The sequence below is a fragment of the Condylura cristata genome, unplaced genomic scaffold (assembly GCF_000260355.1).
Source record: "Condylura cristata isolate star-nosed mole 26May11 unplaced genomic scaffold, ConCri1.0 scaffold00022, whole genome shotgun sequence".
NCBI lineage: Eukaryota > Metazoa > Chordata > Mammalia > Eulipotyphla > Talpidae > Condylura > Condylura cristata.
Window position 1 is genome coordinate 17729718 of NW_004567123.1, and position 19868 is coordinate 17749585.

General features: G+C 49.4%; 1 protein-coding gene across 4 annotated transcripts in view; it reads right to left on the reverse strand.

The window, feature by feature from the left end:
* EPB41L1 (erythrocyte membrane protein band 4.1-like 1) overlaps nt 1-19868 on the reverse strand; it is a 114381-nt gene that overhangs the window by 14353 nt on the left and 80160 nt on the right. For 2 of the 4 annotated variants that reach the window (XM_012728231.1, XM_012728229.1), the window contains exons 13-21: nt 19358-19506; nt 18452-18487; nt 16060-16242; nt 13336-13440; nt 7817-9817; nt 7195-7302; nt 5729-6139; nt 3788-3892; nt 2154-2234 (exon numbers count right to left, since the gene is read on the reverse strand). In XM_012728231.1, coding sequence (XP_012583685.1) covers nt 2154-2234; nt 3788-3892; nt 5729-6139; nt 7195-7302; nt 7817-9817; nt 13336-13440; nt 16060-16242; nt 18452-18487; nt 19358-19506 — 3179 coding nt within the window. The remainder of the gene's footprint in view (nt 1-2153; nt 2235-3787; nt 3893-5728; nt 6140-7194; nt 7303-7816; nt 9818-13335; nt 13441-16059; nt 16243-18451; nt 18488-19357; nt 19507-19868) is intronic. The other 2 variants (XM_012728230.1, XM_012728232.1) reach the window with 2 other exon arrangements.

Here is a 19868-nt window from a genome sequence, read left to right on the forward strand (position 1 = left end):
AGCTCAGGCATGTTGCCTGAATCCTTCAAGGCTGGATTTGCCACACTTGACACAGTATTTCACATAGTCGGAGCTGTTCACTAATTATTTGCTGAAGGAGGGAGGGAGGGAGGGAGAGAAGGAAAGCGTGAGGAGTCAGGAAGTTCTGCTCCAGTCCATGCCGCACACAGCTTGCTAGCATCATCTCTCTAAAATACAGAAACATGTATGTGATGACATCAAGCTCCAACCTAAAAAGCTGAAGTGATTTCCCATTGTCTCTCCAGGATTGAGCCTGGCCTTCACATAGGACATTTCAAGACCCTTAGAGCCCTGGTCCAGCTTTCCTTTTCAGTCTCTTCTCACCTGCTCTTCCGCATACTGGACATCTCGCTCCATGGACCACTTGCCTTTCCCCAGATCTTAGGCTTCTTCATGTCCTTGCTTTTGCTCCTGCCCTTCCGGTTGCCCTGAGTCTACACTCTTGAGATACAACTTCATTTAATGACCTTTCAGGGAAAGTTTCCCCAGCTTCTCTTGCAGGGGCATCACCCCACATCTATCCTCCCTGAGTGGAGTAGCATTGGGACACTGTTCCATGAAGGCAGAAATAATAAATCACAGCAGCTCACATTTACAGACCACACGCTCACCATGCACCAGGCACTCTCCTGAGGCCTTTGCACAGATCACCTTATTTATTTCAACCTCACATCAACCCTTTGAAGGATGCGTTATTATTGCCTCCTCACCCTATTTCACTGAAGTGGAAACTGAAGCTTGGAGATATTGCCTAAGGTCATCTAGCCAGGAAGTAGGAGAGCTGGGCCTTGTTCACCACTGTGTGCCTAGGACCTAAACACAGGGGCATAGCACATTAAATGTGCTTGGAAGTATTTAATGAATGAATTCTAGTGGGCAGTCTTATTTCTTTCAACTCTGTATTCCCCATACCAGGCAGAGAATAGAGACTCACAAATGGTTCTGGAACAAATGAATAGATGAATGGATGGATGGTTAAATGGATGATGTAGCCAACTGCTCACCACAGTAGCAAATTTAAATTTAGCCCTATAAGCATCCCAATGCCATGTGGAAAGGGTTAAGGGGAGAGGAGGAACTGAATGATACAGGGGGGAAAAATGGTAACTGGCTTGGGTTTATCTTAAATTTTTTGTTTACTCAAAACCCACCTGATGGGAAATCTAAATTAACTTAATTCTCTTTCTAAGTGTATATCAAGGGGTTGACAAGAAAACACATTTGGAAACAATTTCCCAGCAACTCAAGATAGGTCTTTCCCAGAGCCCTGACACCGGCCAGGCCTATCCCCACCACAGCCCAAGCCTACCCAGCTTGTGTTTAGAATGGTCTGGATGACAGAACAGAGTGGTGGAGGTGAACAGTGGGGCTTCTGGAATTAGAATGCCTGGAATCAGAATACCACTTTTTGCTTATGTGACCTTTGGTCAATTCAGTTTCCTCATCTGAAAGGTGGTGAGTATTTACCTCACCCTTTTTTTCAAGAACCAAATGAGATAATCCAAGATCCTCAGCCCTTGTGTTACCCCAAAACTTGGTTGCCAAATGCTATCGTCTCTGTGTCATCCTTAAAAGACATATTACAGACTCTCTCAAGAACCTGAGGACCAGGCAAAATGGGGATAAGTTCTCATATTACAGATGAGGACAACTGAGGCCAAAGACCTTCCATCAGGCCAGATAACAAATGGGTAGCAGAACACACTTCCTTGGGAGGAAAGCAGTCCAAAATCCTGAGCACCCAATTTAGATTCACTGCACGCCATCTACTGAGCAAACCAAGGAAGGGCCCAAGAAAGCATACAGACACTAGGAAGACAGGTCTTCAGGAAGAACTCTAAGGCGTAATCTTCATGTGTCATCAATAATCAAATAGTACCATTCCCCCTCCACCCCTGCTATGGCCAAGATGTTCCAGATAACTGCAACTCAGGGCTCTAGGTCCCATGTTATTTGGTTTGAAAAACCAAGGAGTGACTGGCAACCACTGTAAAAGCTTGACTTGTGTCCCATGCCTGATGCAGTGAAGGTGAATGAGGACTCCTGAGGCAGCAAGCAGCATTAGCTTCTTATTGGCTGTTTTGTGGGTTAGGGTGCTGGGCACAGAGGGAAGCCTCCTGGGCCCTACTTACCATGGTGGTTGATATGGTCTCTGTGGTGATGGAGGGAGTTGTTGTTAAGAAGTCCTTGCTCCCGGGGGCAGCCCCATCAACCTGATGGCCAGAGGAGGATCCATGTGAGAAATGGAGAGAGAGAAAGAGAAAGAACCCGAAAAGCCAGTGGCATCCCCAGTTACAATGTGACAGGATGTATGAGTGAACACATGCATGTGGGTAGTGGTGGTGTCCACGCAGATGGAATTGTAGAAGTGCTTTGTGGGTCTTCCAGTTCTCGCAATCATCTCATTTGACAACAGAGGAAAAAACAGAGACCCAGAAAATTTGACAAATTCCATCCACATTTCAATACCTGTATCCTTTGTCCTAGCAATACCATTGCTAAAAATTCATTCCTTGGATATAAAATCTGAAAGCTTTGCCAAGAAATATAAACTAGGGAGCTCACTATAGCACTCCTCATTAACCAGCCTCTGGTCCACCATAAACACTATAAAATACATTAAAATAACTTAAGATCCACTATTAAGTGGGACTAAGAAGAATAAGGTGGAGGTGCCCACATTTGCCAACAAAGAGTGATCTTGAAGATACTGTTTAAGAAAAAAAGGTATGAAAGAGAATGACTTCTTGTGTAAAACTGATAAATGTCTACAGGTGCAAGCATATATGTTAATGTATGCATTCATTTGTTTCTGAAGGGAATCTCAGAAAATTTTCATTTTTGTTCTGTTTAAATTTCATAATGGTGAAAAATTTAGGGTTTTGTTTTGATGTCAATAAGGATTATGGAGCTGTGGGATTTGGGGCCATTTTTAGGGTTTTCTTTTTACTTTTCTGTATGAAGATAAAAGTTACTAAAACAAAACAGGCAGGGAGGGGAAGCAGGTTGCTTGAGGATACACAGCATGTCGGAACTAAAACCTCAAAAACCCCTATAAGAGTGAGAGAGAAAAATTCTGGAAATGATAGAGTTGCCCACACTTTGTTGGTCTAAGTCTCACTTTAGTTCTTGAGACAAAGACTGGCCTCCAGGGCTGTGTGAACCAAGAAGGTGTCTACCAGACCCACAATCTCAATTTTCATAGTTTTAAAACTCACCAGAGGAACTTAAAAAATTAAAGTGGCATACATACTGTGACTATCCAAGACTGCTTTCTCCAAGGTACTAAGTGCATTTCATCTTGCTAAGACACATGATTTTTGGTCTTACCAATTTATTTGGTCAATGTTTTTATTTGTCAATCTGATGTGAAGCCGCCATGCATTAAAGAAATGAGTCAATGTGAACAATTCTTATGAAAGCTGAATTGGGATCTCCCCAGGAGCAGTCCAAAGTCAAACGATCTGAAAGCCATGTTCCTAATCCACTAGCCACTAGCCTTACAACACTCCCGGGAGGGGGAAGACAGGATCAACTCCATTTTACAGATGGGGAAGTTCAGGCTTTAAGAGATATGCTCAGGACCAGAAACCACCTCCAGGGCTCCAGGAGGAAAATAAAACTCAAAACAACAGGTTAAAAGCGGGGGAGGGCACTAGGGAAACCAAGGTGGCAAGGGTGGGATGATGGGCTTGGCCAGTTGCGCCCCCACCCTCTCCCTAGAAGCCTAATACCTGTGCTCAGGATGCACCAGAAGACAGATTACCTGGGCTGCGTCCACAGCAGCAATTCTGGTCTGCAGTACAGCCTCCGGCTCAATCTTCTTCCTGATGGCCAGGCTGCTGACAGTCATGGTTTCTGTCTTCACGGGCTGTAGGAGATGAGGAAGGACACTCCGTAACTCCAACCCCAGCAGACTCCTGCTCACAGGCAAATGGAGTAGGGTCAGCAGGTTATCTCCCATCTCTGCAGCTGGCCAAGTCTCCAGAGGGTTATGTAGGTCAGGGCCAAAGAAGCACAAAGAGATGCCATCGGCAAACTCCCAAAAGGAGAGCCAGAACCACAAGTGGGGGCCAGACAGCTGCCCATGACCCTGCAACCACACAACCTGGTAGTGACTATGCTGTCTCTCAGGTTATCAAATTCAATTAGTATATCTGTGTCAGGTGCCACAGGAAGTTTTGCCCTATGAACATCATGTAACTGAATCCTGAATGAACTAATGTCTATACCATCCCCTCTCAGCTGCTTTATATGTGCTCTTCTGAGCAGGAGTCACACACCTGGTGGCCAGGTGGGAGATGTCAACAAATGAAGTGGGCTTGTTGAGGACTGGGGTAAGCTGGAGAGGACATGGGGTGCCACTCATGTCTGGCCAACAGTTGCCATGGCTTCTGAGCGACCAGGTCATTGATTTTTTTTTTTTAATGATATGGAAAAAAAAATCCCTGGACTTTATATTCAATGCCCTGATTTTTAGATCAAAGTCAAATACAACTGCTAGCCAAATCTGGATTGGGATCACCAGTTTACAACCTCTATTCCAGAAGTTTCAAGTTAAATATTTGGTTTCTTTTGAGTCTCCACCAGGCCTCCTTCATGGCTCTAAACACAGCAGGTGTTGCTCTCTGTGAGCTGAATGGAGGAATGAAAGCTAGCTTGTAGTGTGGCTGGGAGAGTTTTGAGGACGAAATTTAATAGAGGTGTGTGACCCTGAGATCCAGCCATTCTTTCAAGTAATCATACTACTGCTTGGTGTGGGTATGCTTAGAGGAGCTGCTGCTTGGCGGGAGAACAGATTGTCGGCCGCCTACCTGATGACTTGGGGTAATGCCAAGAACAGAAGCAATACAGAGCAAGGGGGCTGTGGAGGAGGCAACTCCTCTACCCTGGGTGGTTAGGGAGAGGTACCTGCACACTTCCTTGGAACGTGGCAGAGAAAGGGAGTTTTCAGGGAAGAGAAAGGGAGAAACCTTCTACCCAGAGAGTACCGGTAGTGGACCCAGAGTGGATGAGCTCATATTTCAATGCCTGGAACACAGGCGGAGAGGGGGATGTTGAAGGGAGGAAGTGAAGGGGCTGGAAGAGGTGAGGGAGCAAAGGAGGAATGTGACAAACACATGCTGCTGAAGGATCTTCTGTAGAGGAAAGGCACAGAGCAGAGGCCCAGAGATGCCTATTCCTGGGTCCCCTGGTGACAGCATTTCCTCTTTGCTAGGAGAGTCTACAACCACCCAAGACCCCAAGACTGGGTATATTTAGACTGCTGCTCCTTCCCCAGGAAGCCCAGACCTGAGAAGAGGAGCCCAGACCTGGATTAGGAGCAACCATGCGATTGTCATTCAGAGCAGGTGGCAGCAGCCCCTGCGAGTCCACAAGCACATGCTTCCTGCAGGTGCCATGCAACACAGGTAGGGAGAGGAGGAGTCCAGTGAACAGACTGCCCATCATCACTTGACCTCAGGCAAGCGATGGGGCCACAGTGTTAAAATGCCAAGGAGAACATGTTAAGGGTAAATTGAGATGGCAAACATGCGCGCACAGAGCCAGGCTGTTCTGCAGAGGGTTGGCCATGCAACACGAGACAGGGCTTCAAATGGAAGGACTCTGGGCTGCAGGCTGGTGGCTCAGTCTTCTCACAGACGGCACAGGACCTTTGGAACATGCAGTGCCCAGGGGCCTAGGTCAGGAAGATGCTCCACTGTACCTCAAACTGGGGCATATCCGGGGTGGAGCAGGCCCCTCGATCCAGGCTGTCCTCAATGCCAACAGCGTCATCATCCTGGCTGGGCGCCCCCTTGTGGAGATCCCGGGAGAACACCAGGCCCTCTGTTTCTGAGTCGCTTTTGTCTCTGTCGAGCTCTGGCAGGCTGCGGGAGAAGTCCTCAAAGGCGCTGCCATGGTAGTCACCGATGACTGTGAAGTCGACCTCAGCCTCCAGGCTGGAAGTGGAGCTAACTGTGATGCTGGAGCACTTCCGCTCAATGGCCAGGTGGTTGTCCTTCAGGAACATCGCATCCCTCTCCTGGTCCTGGTCCTCATCTCCAGTATCACTCTCTGGGGCCCTGGGACGTGGAGGTTTGACTTTCTCTTCTGAGCCCTCCCTCAGCCCTGCTCTCTATGGCCAGATAAAAATCAAAGGAATGGGGGTGTGGGATGGGGAGAGAAACAAAGAGAGAAATCAAGATGGTGAATGACAGAAAAATCTTGAGGCCACGTTGATGTCCCAAATGGAAGAGCAGGTCAGAAAACAAACAAACAAACAAACAAAAAAACCAGCCCCGGGAAAGGTTCCTGGACATCATAACAAGCTTTAAAAAACCCAAATAATTTTCAAGAGTGGGGACACTCCTTTCTGAGAGTACCCCGCTGTGGCAAAAGCAGGTACAAAGCAAACATCCCGCCAGCAGGTCCTGGGCAGGAGGCCCCATCCAAGGTTTGGATCTGGGAGCTTATCAGAAGCAGCTTTAGGTGCAAGGCAGGGATGGGAGCCTAGACCCCAGGCTCATCCTTGCGGGTGGGCATGGAGAGACAGAAGTGAGAGGGAGAGATTCAGGGAACCGGGAGGGGGAGGCAGAGAGGCTGGAACCAAGAGCTTTGAGGAACAAAAAGAAAGCCAACAGATTGTCAATTCCACTGAGTCTCCATGGATGGGTTGGCATCATCTAGAGGTAAGAACAAGACGGGGTAATTCCTGGCAGCTGGGAGCTCACTGGGTTCTACCCAGAGCACCACAAGTGGGCCGGCAGGCGGCAGAGTAAGAGTTCTGGTCCCATCAGTGTAATTGACAACAGCAGGCCAAGGAAATGCCGGAGGGGAACCAGCAACTCTTGTCTGACATACATACCTCTCAACTGGCCTGTCAGGGATTAAACACCACAAACATATTTTTGGCTGGTCCACAACTTTCTTTTTAAAGACCAATATAACACCCACCAAATATTTGTAAAGTACTTGGCTTCAGGTTCTAGAAATCCAACAAGCACAGAGATTCACTTGCTAGCCAGTTTCTGGAGGGTTGAGAGGTGTGAGGACACACATTCCAGACAAGCCAGAGTCGAGCTGCCACAAGAGGCATTGCCAGGGCGGGTGGGACCGAAAGGCAGCGATGCACCCTGCCAGGTGAAGATGACCAGGTCATCAGAGCACAGGGTCATCAGGGGCTGCAGAGACCTGAGGGCCCAATGGGCTGGCGAATCTCAGGTGCCCCCCCTTCCCAGGGGGGTTCACTCCTAAGTTGGTGATGCGCTTCTCTTCCCTGACCGCGTCTCCGGATTTGTTCTGGATTAGAGAAGACAGTTAGTCTTAAGGAGGCAGAAGGAAACTTGGCACTGGGACTGAGAGGGAACCAGAAGAGAAGGATAGAAACCTCTGAGCAGCCTCTTGCAGCCTCCCCAAGGCAGGAGAACCAGGGAAGGGGAAGGATGGAGGAAGATGGCTGGACAAGCCAAGCAAAACAGGTGGAACCCAGCAGGTGGTGGCAGCAAGGCAAAGCAAGTGTGTAGTTGGCTGGCGATGGTGCCACCTTCTCCACTAGGGCCGTGTGACGCTCTGGGCACCGGTCATACCAAAAGCCGAGGGTCTTTGTGGTTAAACTAACACAGGCCAAGCAGATGAGCACGTCATTCCGCTTGGGTTACACTTGGGCCCGTTTGGGGAAAAGAACTCACAGGGGTGGACAAGCAGCCTCTGAGTGCAATGATGACGAGGGGCCACTGAAACATGCTTCTAAAGAGCTACGCAGCATGCGGTCAGCTCCCCAGACTGGGGTCAGCGGTGGGGGGTAGGGGCTCACGTGGCCAATTCCCCCAGTTGCTTCCTCCAGTGTAGTTTCACAGCCTGAATCAGGGGACATAAGCTCAAGTTCCAGGCATCCTTCCTGGTGCGAGGTGGTAGAGATGCCCTCCCTGAAGTGTCTGGTAGCCGTTGGCATCATCGAGGACTCTGTGATTTGGGAGCCGGTTAAGTCTCCCAGGGACTGGAGCTGGACGAAGCCCAAGTCTAAGAGTCTATTCCCCTGTTGCCCTGGGAAGGCCTCAGAAGACGACGCATCGGGAAGGGCCCTGGTTTCATCCTGAATCACTCGGTGAGTTTCAGCTCCATGGGTCTCAAAGATCCGAATTTTGTTGGCCACTGAGGTCTTGCTAATGTCTTCCAGGGAGCCCTCTTGACCCCCAGCCTGGAAAGAGGTCATTTCCTTTCGCTTCCCATATGATAACACCAGCCCCGGAGGTCCAGCCACCCTGACTTCTTCAGGGACAAATCTGGGCTTTCTGCTGGTGACGGGAGGTGCCCTGTTCCCACCTCCATTGGGGTTCACAGCCGGTTCTAATTGGTCCTTGGGGTCCATATGCTCTTTAGAAGGATGGGCATGTTTAAGAAACACAGGGGACTTGCCTCTGATGGGCTCCCCAAGCTGTAAAGGCTCCCCTGACCCACAGGGTGCTGGACTTGGAGAAGCATCTTCTGGAGCTACCTGAAGCGTAAAGGGAGCAGAGGAGGTAGGGAGGGGGGTGATGAACTCCATCTGAAGAAACGCTGAGGTCTTGCTGTCCTCCAACGCAGGATCTCCTGTTTGCATGTGAACAGGCCCCCTCTCTTGGGGCAGGAAGTTGCCTCTGTCTGGTCTGGTTGGCTTCCTGCCATTGTTAGGAGAGATGGCCCATGGAAGGGTGCAGGTCTGGAGGTCTCCCTTGGGAAATGAGTGGTTTTTCCACTCTGCTATGGGACTCTTCTCAGCTTTTCCCGTCAAATCTCCACTCTGGGGAACCTCTTCCTCTGCAGTTCCAGCAGATGCCGAGAGAGGATACTTTCTCTCCACCCCATGCTGGGCTTCTTTCTGGTCCTCAGCAAAAGTCTGCCCTGGAGAAACTCCCTCTCCAAGATGTTCCACAAAGGCCTCCTGAGCATCCAGTTTTCTGTGGTCCTTGGGGGGCCCTGCCCCTTTCTCTGAGGAAGCTGGAAGGGCTTCATCTTCTTCGTTCTTGTTTCTATTGGAAGTTGCAGCAGAACCCTGAGAGTCTGAGGTATTCAGGCCAGAGCTCTCGGCTATCTCCCTGGAAAGCTCCAGCCTGATCTCATCTCCAGAGGCAGCATCCAGGTGCTCTTCTCTCTCCTGCAGCAGCAGAGTCAGGGCTTGGCCTTCAGAATCTTTCTCTCCATGGGTTAAATAGAAGCTTCTTTCTGCAAAGGAAGTATCAGTTTCATCACTTGAGTTGGCTCTGGCTTCCTCTTGGGCTGGGTCCAGCAGAAATGACTGGAGTCCTCTCTTGTCAGAGTTTGGAGAGGGGGCACCCAATTTTGCTGGCCTGGTCCCTGGGGCAATAGGTCTTCCCCAGGCCTGGAACTCTTCCAGCTCCTTCCTTTGCTCTGTCTGGCCCTCCATTTGACCCCCAGAGACCTGGTGCTTTCTGGTAGCTGCCTCTCCAGTGCCCACTCTGAACTGGGAGCCCTCGTGGAGCTGTCCTGTCAGCGTGTGGCCTGCAACTGGAGAAGCCTCCCCTGGATCTCCTCGGATCCAGGGGTCTTCATCCCACATTGACTCAAAGTCTTCAGGACTTGCAATCATTCTCCCGCGTTGCTGGGCATTTGCTCTTCTGGTTCCAACCATTTCTTCTGTGGCCACTTCAACTTTAAACTTGTCTACTAGGATGTCCACCTTGGAGAGTCTGCCATCAGCCAGGATATCTGTCAGGACTGCCCCACTTTCTTCCTGTTGCGTGGAGGCCACTTTTAGCAGACTGAGTTCTTCTGGCCTAATGTACTCTCTTTCTATAAATACCCAATGCTCTGAACCCTGTGTTTCAATTGGAGCAAGAAGAGTTAACATGAAGTATCAGCTACCTACAGAACAGGTCACCTTTTCCCTCTGCAAGCAGGGACTAATGTACCAAGTGGCCACCACGTTCCCAGGACTTCCTGGGGAGCAGAAGGCATGATGTAATGCCCATCAGCTTCATCAAGGTTACACTTCCCATTGAGACACCCGACACATTATTTACCAGTTCCCCTCAATCACCTCCCCAGTGTGGTCACCATGGGATGGGGGCTCATGTCTTCCTCTGTTAACCATGGAAAGTGGGGAAATGGAGATCCATGAATGGGCTACACTTCCTCTTCCTTTGTTAATAATATTAACTGTCTGTCAGACCCAGTAGCTATATCACCTGGAATCTTTCAATAGTGGAGCCAAAAGAACTCTTGAAACACCTTCCAGTCCACTCCCCTCATTTTGTAAGTGGAGAAACTGAGGCCTAGAGTAAGAGAGTGGCTTACCCAAGATCACGATTAGTTGATGGAAGAGTCAGGACAAGGATGCCTAATTTTTGATGCCTGAGATCCTTGCTCACCTTCCTCATAACCTACAGAATATGGCTCCCAACTGTGATCTAATGTCAAGCTGAAAGGAAGTACTGAGTCCAGTTCCATGAGCCAGTGCCTAAAGTCTGATCTTTCTGCAAAGTTTCTAGAATAGAAAGCCAAATAGCATTCTCTAGAGATTGGTGCCAGTCATTCCACAGTTTAAGCTTTGTGGGGTTCATTCCTAAAAATACCAAGGCCTGTCCTTGGAAAATTCTAACAATATTCACAGAAAGATGAAAGGACTAATCAGAGCACATCATGGAAGGAAAAAAAATCTAAAGATACAAGCATTGTGATCAGTCCAAAGCTCCAGATGGGTATCAGCCCTCTCCTGCCTCTTAGGAGGGAATAATGAACTTCTAGAGTTAACAAAACAAGGTGGCCAATGGAATTTTAATCTTCTTATGGTCACAGAACACTTTCTTCACAAAATCCTCATGGAAGTCCAACATGTCACACAAATAAAGCCTGCCCGGTTGAAGTTGGGGGCCTGGACCGCTCTAGTGCCCCGAGGAACACATCTCTTTTGAGGGGCTATTCTGACTCTAGCCCCTCATGATACAAATGTGGAAACTGAAGACTAGAGAAGATCAGCACCTTGCCCAAGGCCAGAGAGTGAGTAAGTGGCAAGGGCAGGTCTAGAACCCAGTCTCCACAGTAAGAGGTGCTGAAGATGGCTCCTGACAAGAGGGGGTATGTTGCTATGACCTTTGACTCTGTCTCAGGGTATGACTTGATGAGGAGCCTGTTGAGTCCCTCAAGATCTGAAGGATTCTGGAGGGTGCAGGGAACAGACAAAGGTCTTTACCCCGACTCCCTCACTCCATCTTAGCAAAATCTCCATGATTATGAGGGAATGCATCTTCATCTAGAGAATCTTGCCAAAGGAAAGAGAGATTAAAAGGAAGGGGGAAGGCTCAGAAAAAATCTGACAAAGGTTTTGAGATTTTACTTCAGCTTGTTAAGGCTTCAGGGTAATAGCTCTTGAGCCATTCCAGAAAGATGGGCTTTGAGAGTCTATAGAAGCCATGTCTATTTTCACTTCTACGTGGGAAGGAAGTGCCTTTAGCTGCTCCTGTTTCAGCCTGTACTCTCTTCATCAGCCTGGCAATGAAAACCAGATATGGGCTATGGACCCCCTTCTGGAACATTCCTTCCCCAAGTCTACTAGAAACTTGTTTCTAGAAACTTAGAAATTAGACTGAGTAGAGTGGGAGCTGGCACAGATGGAAAAGATTCTGTAGGAAGTAAATGGAAAACATACTTCTGTTTAGTTACTATGTGCCACACAATGTCAGCCCACTGTTGAGATTATTACATTTCATTGCACTAACAACCTGTGGGAATGTGGTAATGTGAATCTTACTTCAGAAGGGGAAATTAAATCTCCCAAAGGGGAAACGACTTGCACAGATCAGAGTGAATAGTGAGAGAAGATGATGCTCTGCTTCTAATTAGCAGAAGTATGTAGGAGATACACAGGAGCCTGAGAAGAAAAGACTGAGCAAACGAGAAAAACTTCACTGGCATCAAGGCAGATCTGCTCTTGGCTGATTTACAGGATGGGATCAGGTCAGGATGGCCTGTGGCCATTCAACTCAGAGCGCCCCCTGGTCTCCGCTTGAGGCACGACAGCAAAACAGACTGAAGCCGAAGCTGGGGGAGGGAGTGGAGCAATTCAAGGGTCAGCAAGATATCTCAGCCAGGCAGATCTGATATTGGCTGCCTAGGTCCCACCTGGAGCTCTGTTTTTTATAGATGCCTCCAAGAGGAGGGGGGTCCAAAAGAGGAACCTTCTAGAAACTATGCCCTTTGAGCAACTTGATGAAGCAAGGAGGGGTATTCAGTGGGGGGAGGTGTTCACCCTCAAAGGCTGACCAGGGAAGGATGTGACGCAGATCCACGGCACCAGCGGGCAGACAGTGAGGTGCACAGGCAGATGACTTGGAAAGGCAGATTTAGATTCAACAGGAAAACTTCCCCCATAGATGACTGAAGATAAAATCATTGGGCTGCCATGAAGAACTTTAAGCACCCCCCTGGAAAAGGCTGGAAGGCAATTTTCAGGGGTGCCGAAGAAGGGCAATGTTAGGGGCTTCCTCCCTCTAAGTATGGACTCTCGTCTTGGCTCTAGGAACAGTTCTGTGCTGCAGGGTATCTCTAGTTCCCTAACCTTAAGATGCTGCTGACTCCTGTCTAGCTTCTCTCAAGAGAGAACAGGGAGTTTTGTTTTTGTTACACTGGAACTGTGATTTATGCTTTGTCCCTTAGGTAACTGACTCATGTCTTTTATAGATACAGCACATTTTCAACAACTACAACGTTTTTCTCTGCTAATTAAGACAGAAAAGTGCCCTCACACACACTATGTCAACAGCAGGGTCAGACATCAGGGAGAAGTTGGACCAAAATGACATGTGAGTATTTTTCAGTCCAGAAGCAACACCCTCCTCATTCACCTAGCCAACGTGTTTATAACTACAAGGACACTCCTGGAGAAAGATGCCCACTTTTGCTTGACAGACCAAGCTCCAAGGAAAGTTTAAAAGAGATGGGAGTGGGTACCATTGGGATACCATCCCCTAAATTAGCCACTGCTAGACCTTACTAAGACTTCTACACAGAGATAAGCCCTCAGGGCAGATGGTTTTTAGTGCAAGGACCCCAAACTCCCAGCTTAGAAGTCAAAGCCTCTAAAGCACCTGCTTCAGGCAGGGCCCGATTCACAAGAGGGGACCATTTATGCTTCTCTTTGAAGCCAGAAGTGATTCAGACCAATCTCTTCCCAGAGTGGTACAGACAAGGAGGGATGGGCCCTTCATGGATCACCGGGACAGACACTCACTAGTCACAGCCTGGAGACGACATAGGGTACCCCCCACAACCCGGAGAGAGGGTTATTTCAAGATCACTAGTGGAGCTCTGGGTGGGCAGGGAGGTGATGACAGTAACCTCAGGAGATGCGGCGAGGCTTTTCTGAGTGAACACTTCCAAGCCTGTGGCCATCCCAGGCTGAGGTGCCAAGTCCTGCCGAGAGGTGTCCTGGGTCCTCTGGGACTGCAGGGGAGGCCCAGGGCCAGAGGAGAGGGAAGGAGGGAGGGAGGGAAGGAGACAGAGAGGGAGCGAGAGAAAGCAGGAGAGACACACACACACACAGAGTCTGTAAATAGTCCAGTGTTGTCAATCCCATATCCTGAGGCTTTGTGGATTAGATCATGAAGGTGCTACACTCTGGGAGTCATGGAGTGGTACAGAAAGAACTTCCTGCCTTCAGGGAGCCATTCAAGGGAGGGAGGCCCACAGTGATCAGTTTCCAGGCAGGACTGTGGCATGGGACCTTTCCTCATTGCTTGTGGCTCTTATTCCAGAGGTTTGGAGCCACTTGGACTCTGGCACCAAGTCCTCCGTGGGCATCTTTGGTTTAGTCTACAATTTAATCCTAAAGTTTAGGACTCAGGCCCTTGGAAATAGTTATCTTTGAAACAAAATCCAGGTTTGACAAATGGGAATGCTTCTTTAGAGTTAGGATCCCTTTCTTGGTTTAAGTTCCCAACAGTTCACCTTAACTCACATGAGGCTCAAAAATATATGGGACACTCCTAGGAACTCAGACATCTCCACCATAGCCCATGTGTGATCTGGGATACTCATTACCAGCAGCAATGGCACCAGGACTGCCAGGCACTACTTTTACTCTACTTTCCCAACAGCCTGGTAGGTGGCAATTTTGGCTTCCCTTTAAATGAACTGACTATGCAGTGGGGTTCAGAGAGGTGAAGCCATTCATTCAAGCAATCAGTCCAGCCTCTGGCCATGGTTCCTCCCCATCTTCCAAATCTCCACAGGCCTCTAACTGCCAGTGGGGCCTGTAAGCCAACTAAATGTGGGCTACTGTTCCCAGGTCAGCTCCTGGGTGGACTTTTTTCCAACAGTGGACTACACTGGTGGGCATGGAATCGACTCCACCTCTTGGTAAAATCTACATTCTAGCACTTCCTGCTATGGCCAGCAAGAGGACCACACCCCAAGCCAGGCTGCTACGGCACCCCAAGGCTCAGAGTACCACTCCTAGGTCCCCCCTTTCTTTCTCTGCTGGAGTCTGACCCTTTCAGAAGTCTTTGTATACCACCTCGCCCAGGCCCAGACTAATGAGAGGCAACTTGGGTCAAGTCTCTCTTGGGGCTAGAGAAGGGGTATGTGTAACTAATGACTAGGTGAGCCCCCCGACCCAGTACAGTGTCTTCAGGATCTTGATTGTGCCAGAGGTCACCACAGAAGCCCTCTGTGGATGCTCTCCTTCTGTGGCCCCCATAGCCAGGAGTTACCACTGCTGCCTCACAGAATGAGGCCCCCTACTAATCTGGAATGTTGAGGGTAGGTCACTCTGCTTATTAGATTATGGCCACTTCACCCATTTTTGAAGCACTAGAGGGCAGCACACACACAGGTGACTCTATACCTGCCCTTCACATAATTTGGTCTTGCTTTTAGGCAGTTTTGACTTCACAGCAAATACAGTGGCCTAGGACACAGAAAATTGGGTTCTGGCCCCTTTTCTATCAGTATGACCATGAACAAGTCCTTCCCCTTTTTAAGCCTCACCAGTGCCCTGCCTTTACAATGATTATCTTGAACCAAACAGGACCCAAGGGTCCTTCCAACTTTAAAAGGAATTCTGATTTGAAATGGACTTGTGCAAGAGTTCCAGGCCCCTCAAAATGAAACAATAAGAGGCTCACAATAAGAGCATCTAGGTAATCTGCCAGCTCCTCCCTAATGTACCCCATTTAACCCTTGAAACCTTCCTACAAAGTAAGCACTTTATGATTACCACCTACCAGAAGTTTAGAGAAGGTAAGTAACAAGCCCAGGGTCATCCAGCTAGCAGACAGTAAAGCAAGAATTCAAACCCAGGCAGTGTAAGTCTAGACCATAGTCAGGTTTGAGGCCAGTAAGCAGAAACGCTAGAGAAAAAATACCTAAGTACAAGTGGGGGTAAATACTGCCAAGATCTAGCATTCCTAAAAATAACAGCTTGAGATTATAAATACAGGAATTCTCAGGATCCTATCTTTATCTGTTTCTCAATTGAGAAAACACCCCCATGATTTCCACTGCAAAAGGCGGGTCATGTGGGATCCTTTTCTGAAGCAACAATCACAGGCCTGATTTTTCTGGGGGGATTCATTCCACTCCAGTGGGCTCTGAGGCTCCTTCTAGGAGGGACATCCCACCCCCATCTGCATTTCCACAGTAAGCATAAAAGCTATTGGATGAAACTATGAAGGTTCTCATGTGTAATGTTTATGAGAATTCCCCTGGCGCTTATTTAAAATGCTGATTCCAGGGCTCTACCTCCAAAGATGCTGATTCAGTAAGTCTAATGTGGGGTCTGAAATCTGCATTTCTAACAAATATTCCCTCCTCATTATTCCCTGGCTGAAGGATACTGTGGGTCTTTTGAGTTTTTCAAGGTGGTCCCCAGCATTCCAAGATGCAGTGAATCTGCCTTCCTCTGCCTAACGCACCACCTCACTCCCATCCCCACTACCACTTCATGCTGTACTGGGGAAGGGGTGCATACAGGGTGGAGAACTGAACTTAAGTCAGCACATCACACTCTTCTCAGGCCTCTTTACCCAAGGTCCCTGTTGAGGGGTTCAGGGTGAGACCTACCTCATTGGCTTTCTCAGGGGTGCCCTTGGGGGAGGGGGAGGCAGGTGAGGAGGGCAGCCTGCGCTCCCGCTCCCAGTCTCGATCCCGATGGATCAGTTTGCTGTTAGGTTCCTTCAAGGTCCTCTTGAGCTCATTGATGCTGGCCTGGTGCTTCAGCAAGACGTCCTCCGGCTTGTCTAGGAACTAGGGATGGATGGAGAGGGTGGGCTGTGTTAGAAGAACAGCCCTAAGCAGGGGGTGCCAGGGGCAGTGAAGATAGCAAGGGTAATCACAGTCCTACCTTAGCATCCATGACACTGGTGCAGCCTCATAGAGGTTACAGTCAACAGGACAAGGACAATTAGCCCCAACAAGTGCATAAAACACATAAGATTAGCAAGAGGAGCAAAGCACTCAAGATTAAGAAGAGATTTCTGTCAAGGATCACCTTTTCTTCTCCCTGGCCTGGCTCCCAGACTTGGGACAACCAAATCAGTCCAAATACCACCATCTGCTGGTGTTCCTGTTGGTGGTGCCCTAAACCTAGTTTTGGCACAGAGGTGACTTCCCTCTGGTTATATCCAAGGCACAGTGAGAACTACCCAAGTTGTTCCCTGGGTTGTTCTGGCCTTGCTTGGCCATCAGATCCTAGTCTCTGCCTCTGGCTGCCAGGGCCCCTCCTAACCCAACATGCAGGTGCTCAGGCCTTCTAGGGGCCTAGAGTGCAGACACTCTTAAATCTGGGATGCCCTACTCCCATACTAGGCCAGAAACTTTGAACTTTCTCCTCTGTACTTTCCCAACCACCCAGGGTTGGGATACTTTCCACAGACCTCACAGATACCAACTCTTCAAGAGTAAACAGGGTGGGATATGACCAGAGAGAGAAATAAACATGCTGTGAGGTGTTCAGGAGGATTAGGAAAATCTCAGACCAGGAAGGAGAGAGGTGAGGCCCAAGGTTGGACACAAGAACTGCACAGGGTTATCGCTGGAGTCATAAGTGTGTATCCCATTAAACTGCCAAGTGTGAGCCCTGGCTGGTGCAGCACAGCAAGCAGAGAATCTGCCTCTCCATCACTCAAGGAGCCACTTCTGCACGGAGTTGGCAGTCACTTGCCAAAGCTGCTTGTCTGCCTACTTCAGGGGCAGACAGAGTAAGGCAGAGCGGGTGGGCAAGGATCCTTATCAACAAGGCTGCCTGAGGACTCCTGACAAATTCAGGATAAGAAATAGACAAACTCGGTTTATTATAAGACAGATTAGATGACTGTGGAAAAGTTAGTTGGGAGGGAAGCCTCTCCCTGAATGGGGCGAGATGGGGCTCATCTCTGGCATCCAAGGGTCCACTATGAATGCCTCTAAATTACCCCAGGAAGGAAACCAATGCTACTGAGGCTTCTGATTTCCCTCCTGGCTGACTGTGCCCTTGGTCTCCCTTCCTGCGTTCAGCTGCCTCAGGAGAATGTCTGAAAATGGAACCCAACGGATTTGCACAGGAAATGGATTTGGGCTTTAGTGGACCCACGACATGACTTTGAGGTTTTCCATTCTACACCTGCCATGCTGGTTGTGAGCACATGATATTCCTGAAGGATAGTGAGAGCAGTGGAGCGCTGGGATCTTTGAAGGTTAAGGGCCTTGGGAAACCTGGTCTAAATGCCTTGCTATACAGATGGAGAAGTGGGAAGAAGAATCAGGGGCATAATGGGGACCAAAACCCAGATGACAGAACTCTACAGCTGGCTCTTCCTAAACCCAGCCTCTGACTCTTTCCTTTGAGGCCGAAGAACAAACCCACTTCTTTTGTGGTTAAGGTTCAAAAGAACAGCTAGACACTGTGTGAAAGAGAAGTGGTTAACACAGGAGGGGTAAGATGAGGGAAGCAACATATAGGAGGAGGGAGAGGAAGGAGGCAGCAGGGGCAGCAGTGGGGAGGGAGACATGACTGGAGTCCGAGAAGATGCAGATGCCCTCTGAGGCTCCCCCACCCCACTCCCACACCTGGGTGCCAACAGAGACAAAACGAAAGTCAGGGTGAAGACATGGGACACAGGTGAGGTGGTGGCATGACCAAACAGTGGTGTAGAGAGATGAATGTGGAGAAGATGAATGTGAAGGGGGCAGGGGAGGTGAGCTTGATGGGAGTGCAGGATGGCCTGAAACAACTGATGGTCAGCAGGTGGAGAGCAAGCATGGGATGGCCTGGAGAGATAGAGTGAAGATGGGTAAAGGGAGAGGTAAGGAGAGAGAGAAATGGCTGGTGGGGTCTGAGCAGGCAACTGCATAGATGAGCTTAATGATGGGTAGGCAGGAAGGGGGCTAGGGAAGGAAATGTGATGGGGAAGGGGCATGGTGACAAATGATCTGAGATGTAAATGGCTGGGGTGGAGGGACAGATCTCATGCAGTACCTCCTGCTTGTGTCTTGGCGTGGTTTCCTGCTCCGGCTAGCGGGACATGGGAGGAGGGAAAGGAACCAGCAGGGTCAGTAGAGCAAATGGATAAGAGACACCACAAAGTGTCAGGTCCAACAGGTAGCCCCAGGCCCACTCACCCAATAGGCAGAGGCCACAGGAGCTGGTGGGCCACCAGCAGGAAAGTGAGGTGGTCAGGGGGTTGGGTCCAGCAGGTAGCCCCAGGCCCACTCACCCAATAGGCAGAGGCCAGAGAAGCTGGTGGACCACCATCAGGAAGGTGAGGTGGTCAGGGGGTCAGAAGTGTGAAGCAGAGAGTTATACAGGAAAGTAAAGAAGAGGGTAGACAGACTAGAGGCCACAAGGGCAGCCACACTGGGGGCATGGATGCTCAGGTCTGGCACTCATGCTTCTTGCTGTCGGTGTGTGTTTAGAAGGTGGTGCTGCCCAATGAGACTACCTGATGGAAACACCCCACACTGTGTATGCACTGGCCCCTGGTGTGTACGCATCTGTGAGCAAATGCAGGTGAGCCTGAGCCCACGCAGGCCTGTGAGTGTGTGCACAGGTATGTGAGAAAAGGACAGGGCAGCAGGAGGGAACACACTACAGTGGCCTACAGTGACATCCTGTCATGCTCTTGAGAGAAAGGGGCAAATTTGGAGTGAGCAAGAAGTGAGAGGCCTCCAGAGGACAGAATGCCCCTCAAGGAAGTAGGGGCAAAAGGAGGTAAAGAATGCAGGTTCAGCATGTCCAGTCCCCACTGAACAAGACCCAAGGTCCAGGCCCTGTTTATGATGTACCCCATAGAGGCCACAGTTAGGGTATTTGAAAGTCAAGGCTGAGGCTAGACCCAGTATCCTCATTCTCAGGTCAGAGGACGTGAGAAAGCCAGGCTCATACCTTGAGCTCCTTAATCTTGGTGGGGGTCCTGACTTCTCCCTCTTCGGCCTCTGACCGTCGCCCTCCAGACTCGCCATCCTCTTCTCGTTTGTCACCATCAGGTCCTACATCATGGTTCTCACTGACTGAGGCTGGGCGGGAGAACTCTGCTGAAGTTGGCAAAGACAGCCAGGTGACCATGTGGGACATCTCCCAGGTACACAGACAGGCAGCCACCTGCCTAGTCACACCTGGAATAGTGTGGCTACCTGCACACCCCTAATCCACTGCTGAATAAGGAGTCAGCTGCTTCCAGGGGTGTGACACAGCCTTCCCTAGGTCTGAGGTGACTCCCAGCCCAGGCCCCCGGCTGGTTTGTACAGCATTAGAATTGTTCCTATCTCAATTCCATCTTTTCTTGACTGTGTAATCTTGGGTAAGTTGCACAGGCTCTCTGGGTTTGTTTCCTCATCCATAAACGGTGCCTACTTCAGATCGTTAAAGATAGTTGAGGGAAGGAACAAGTTTTTTT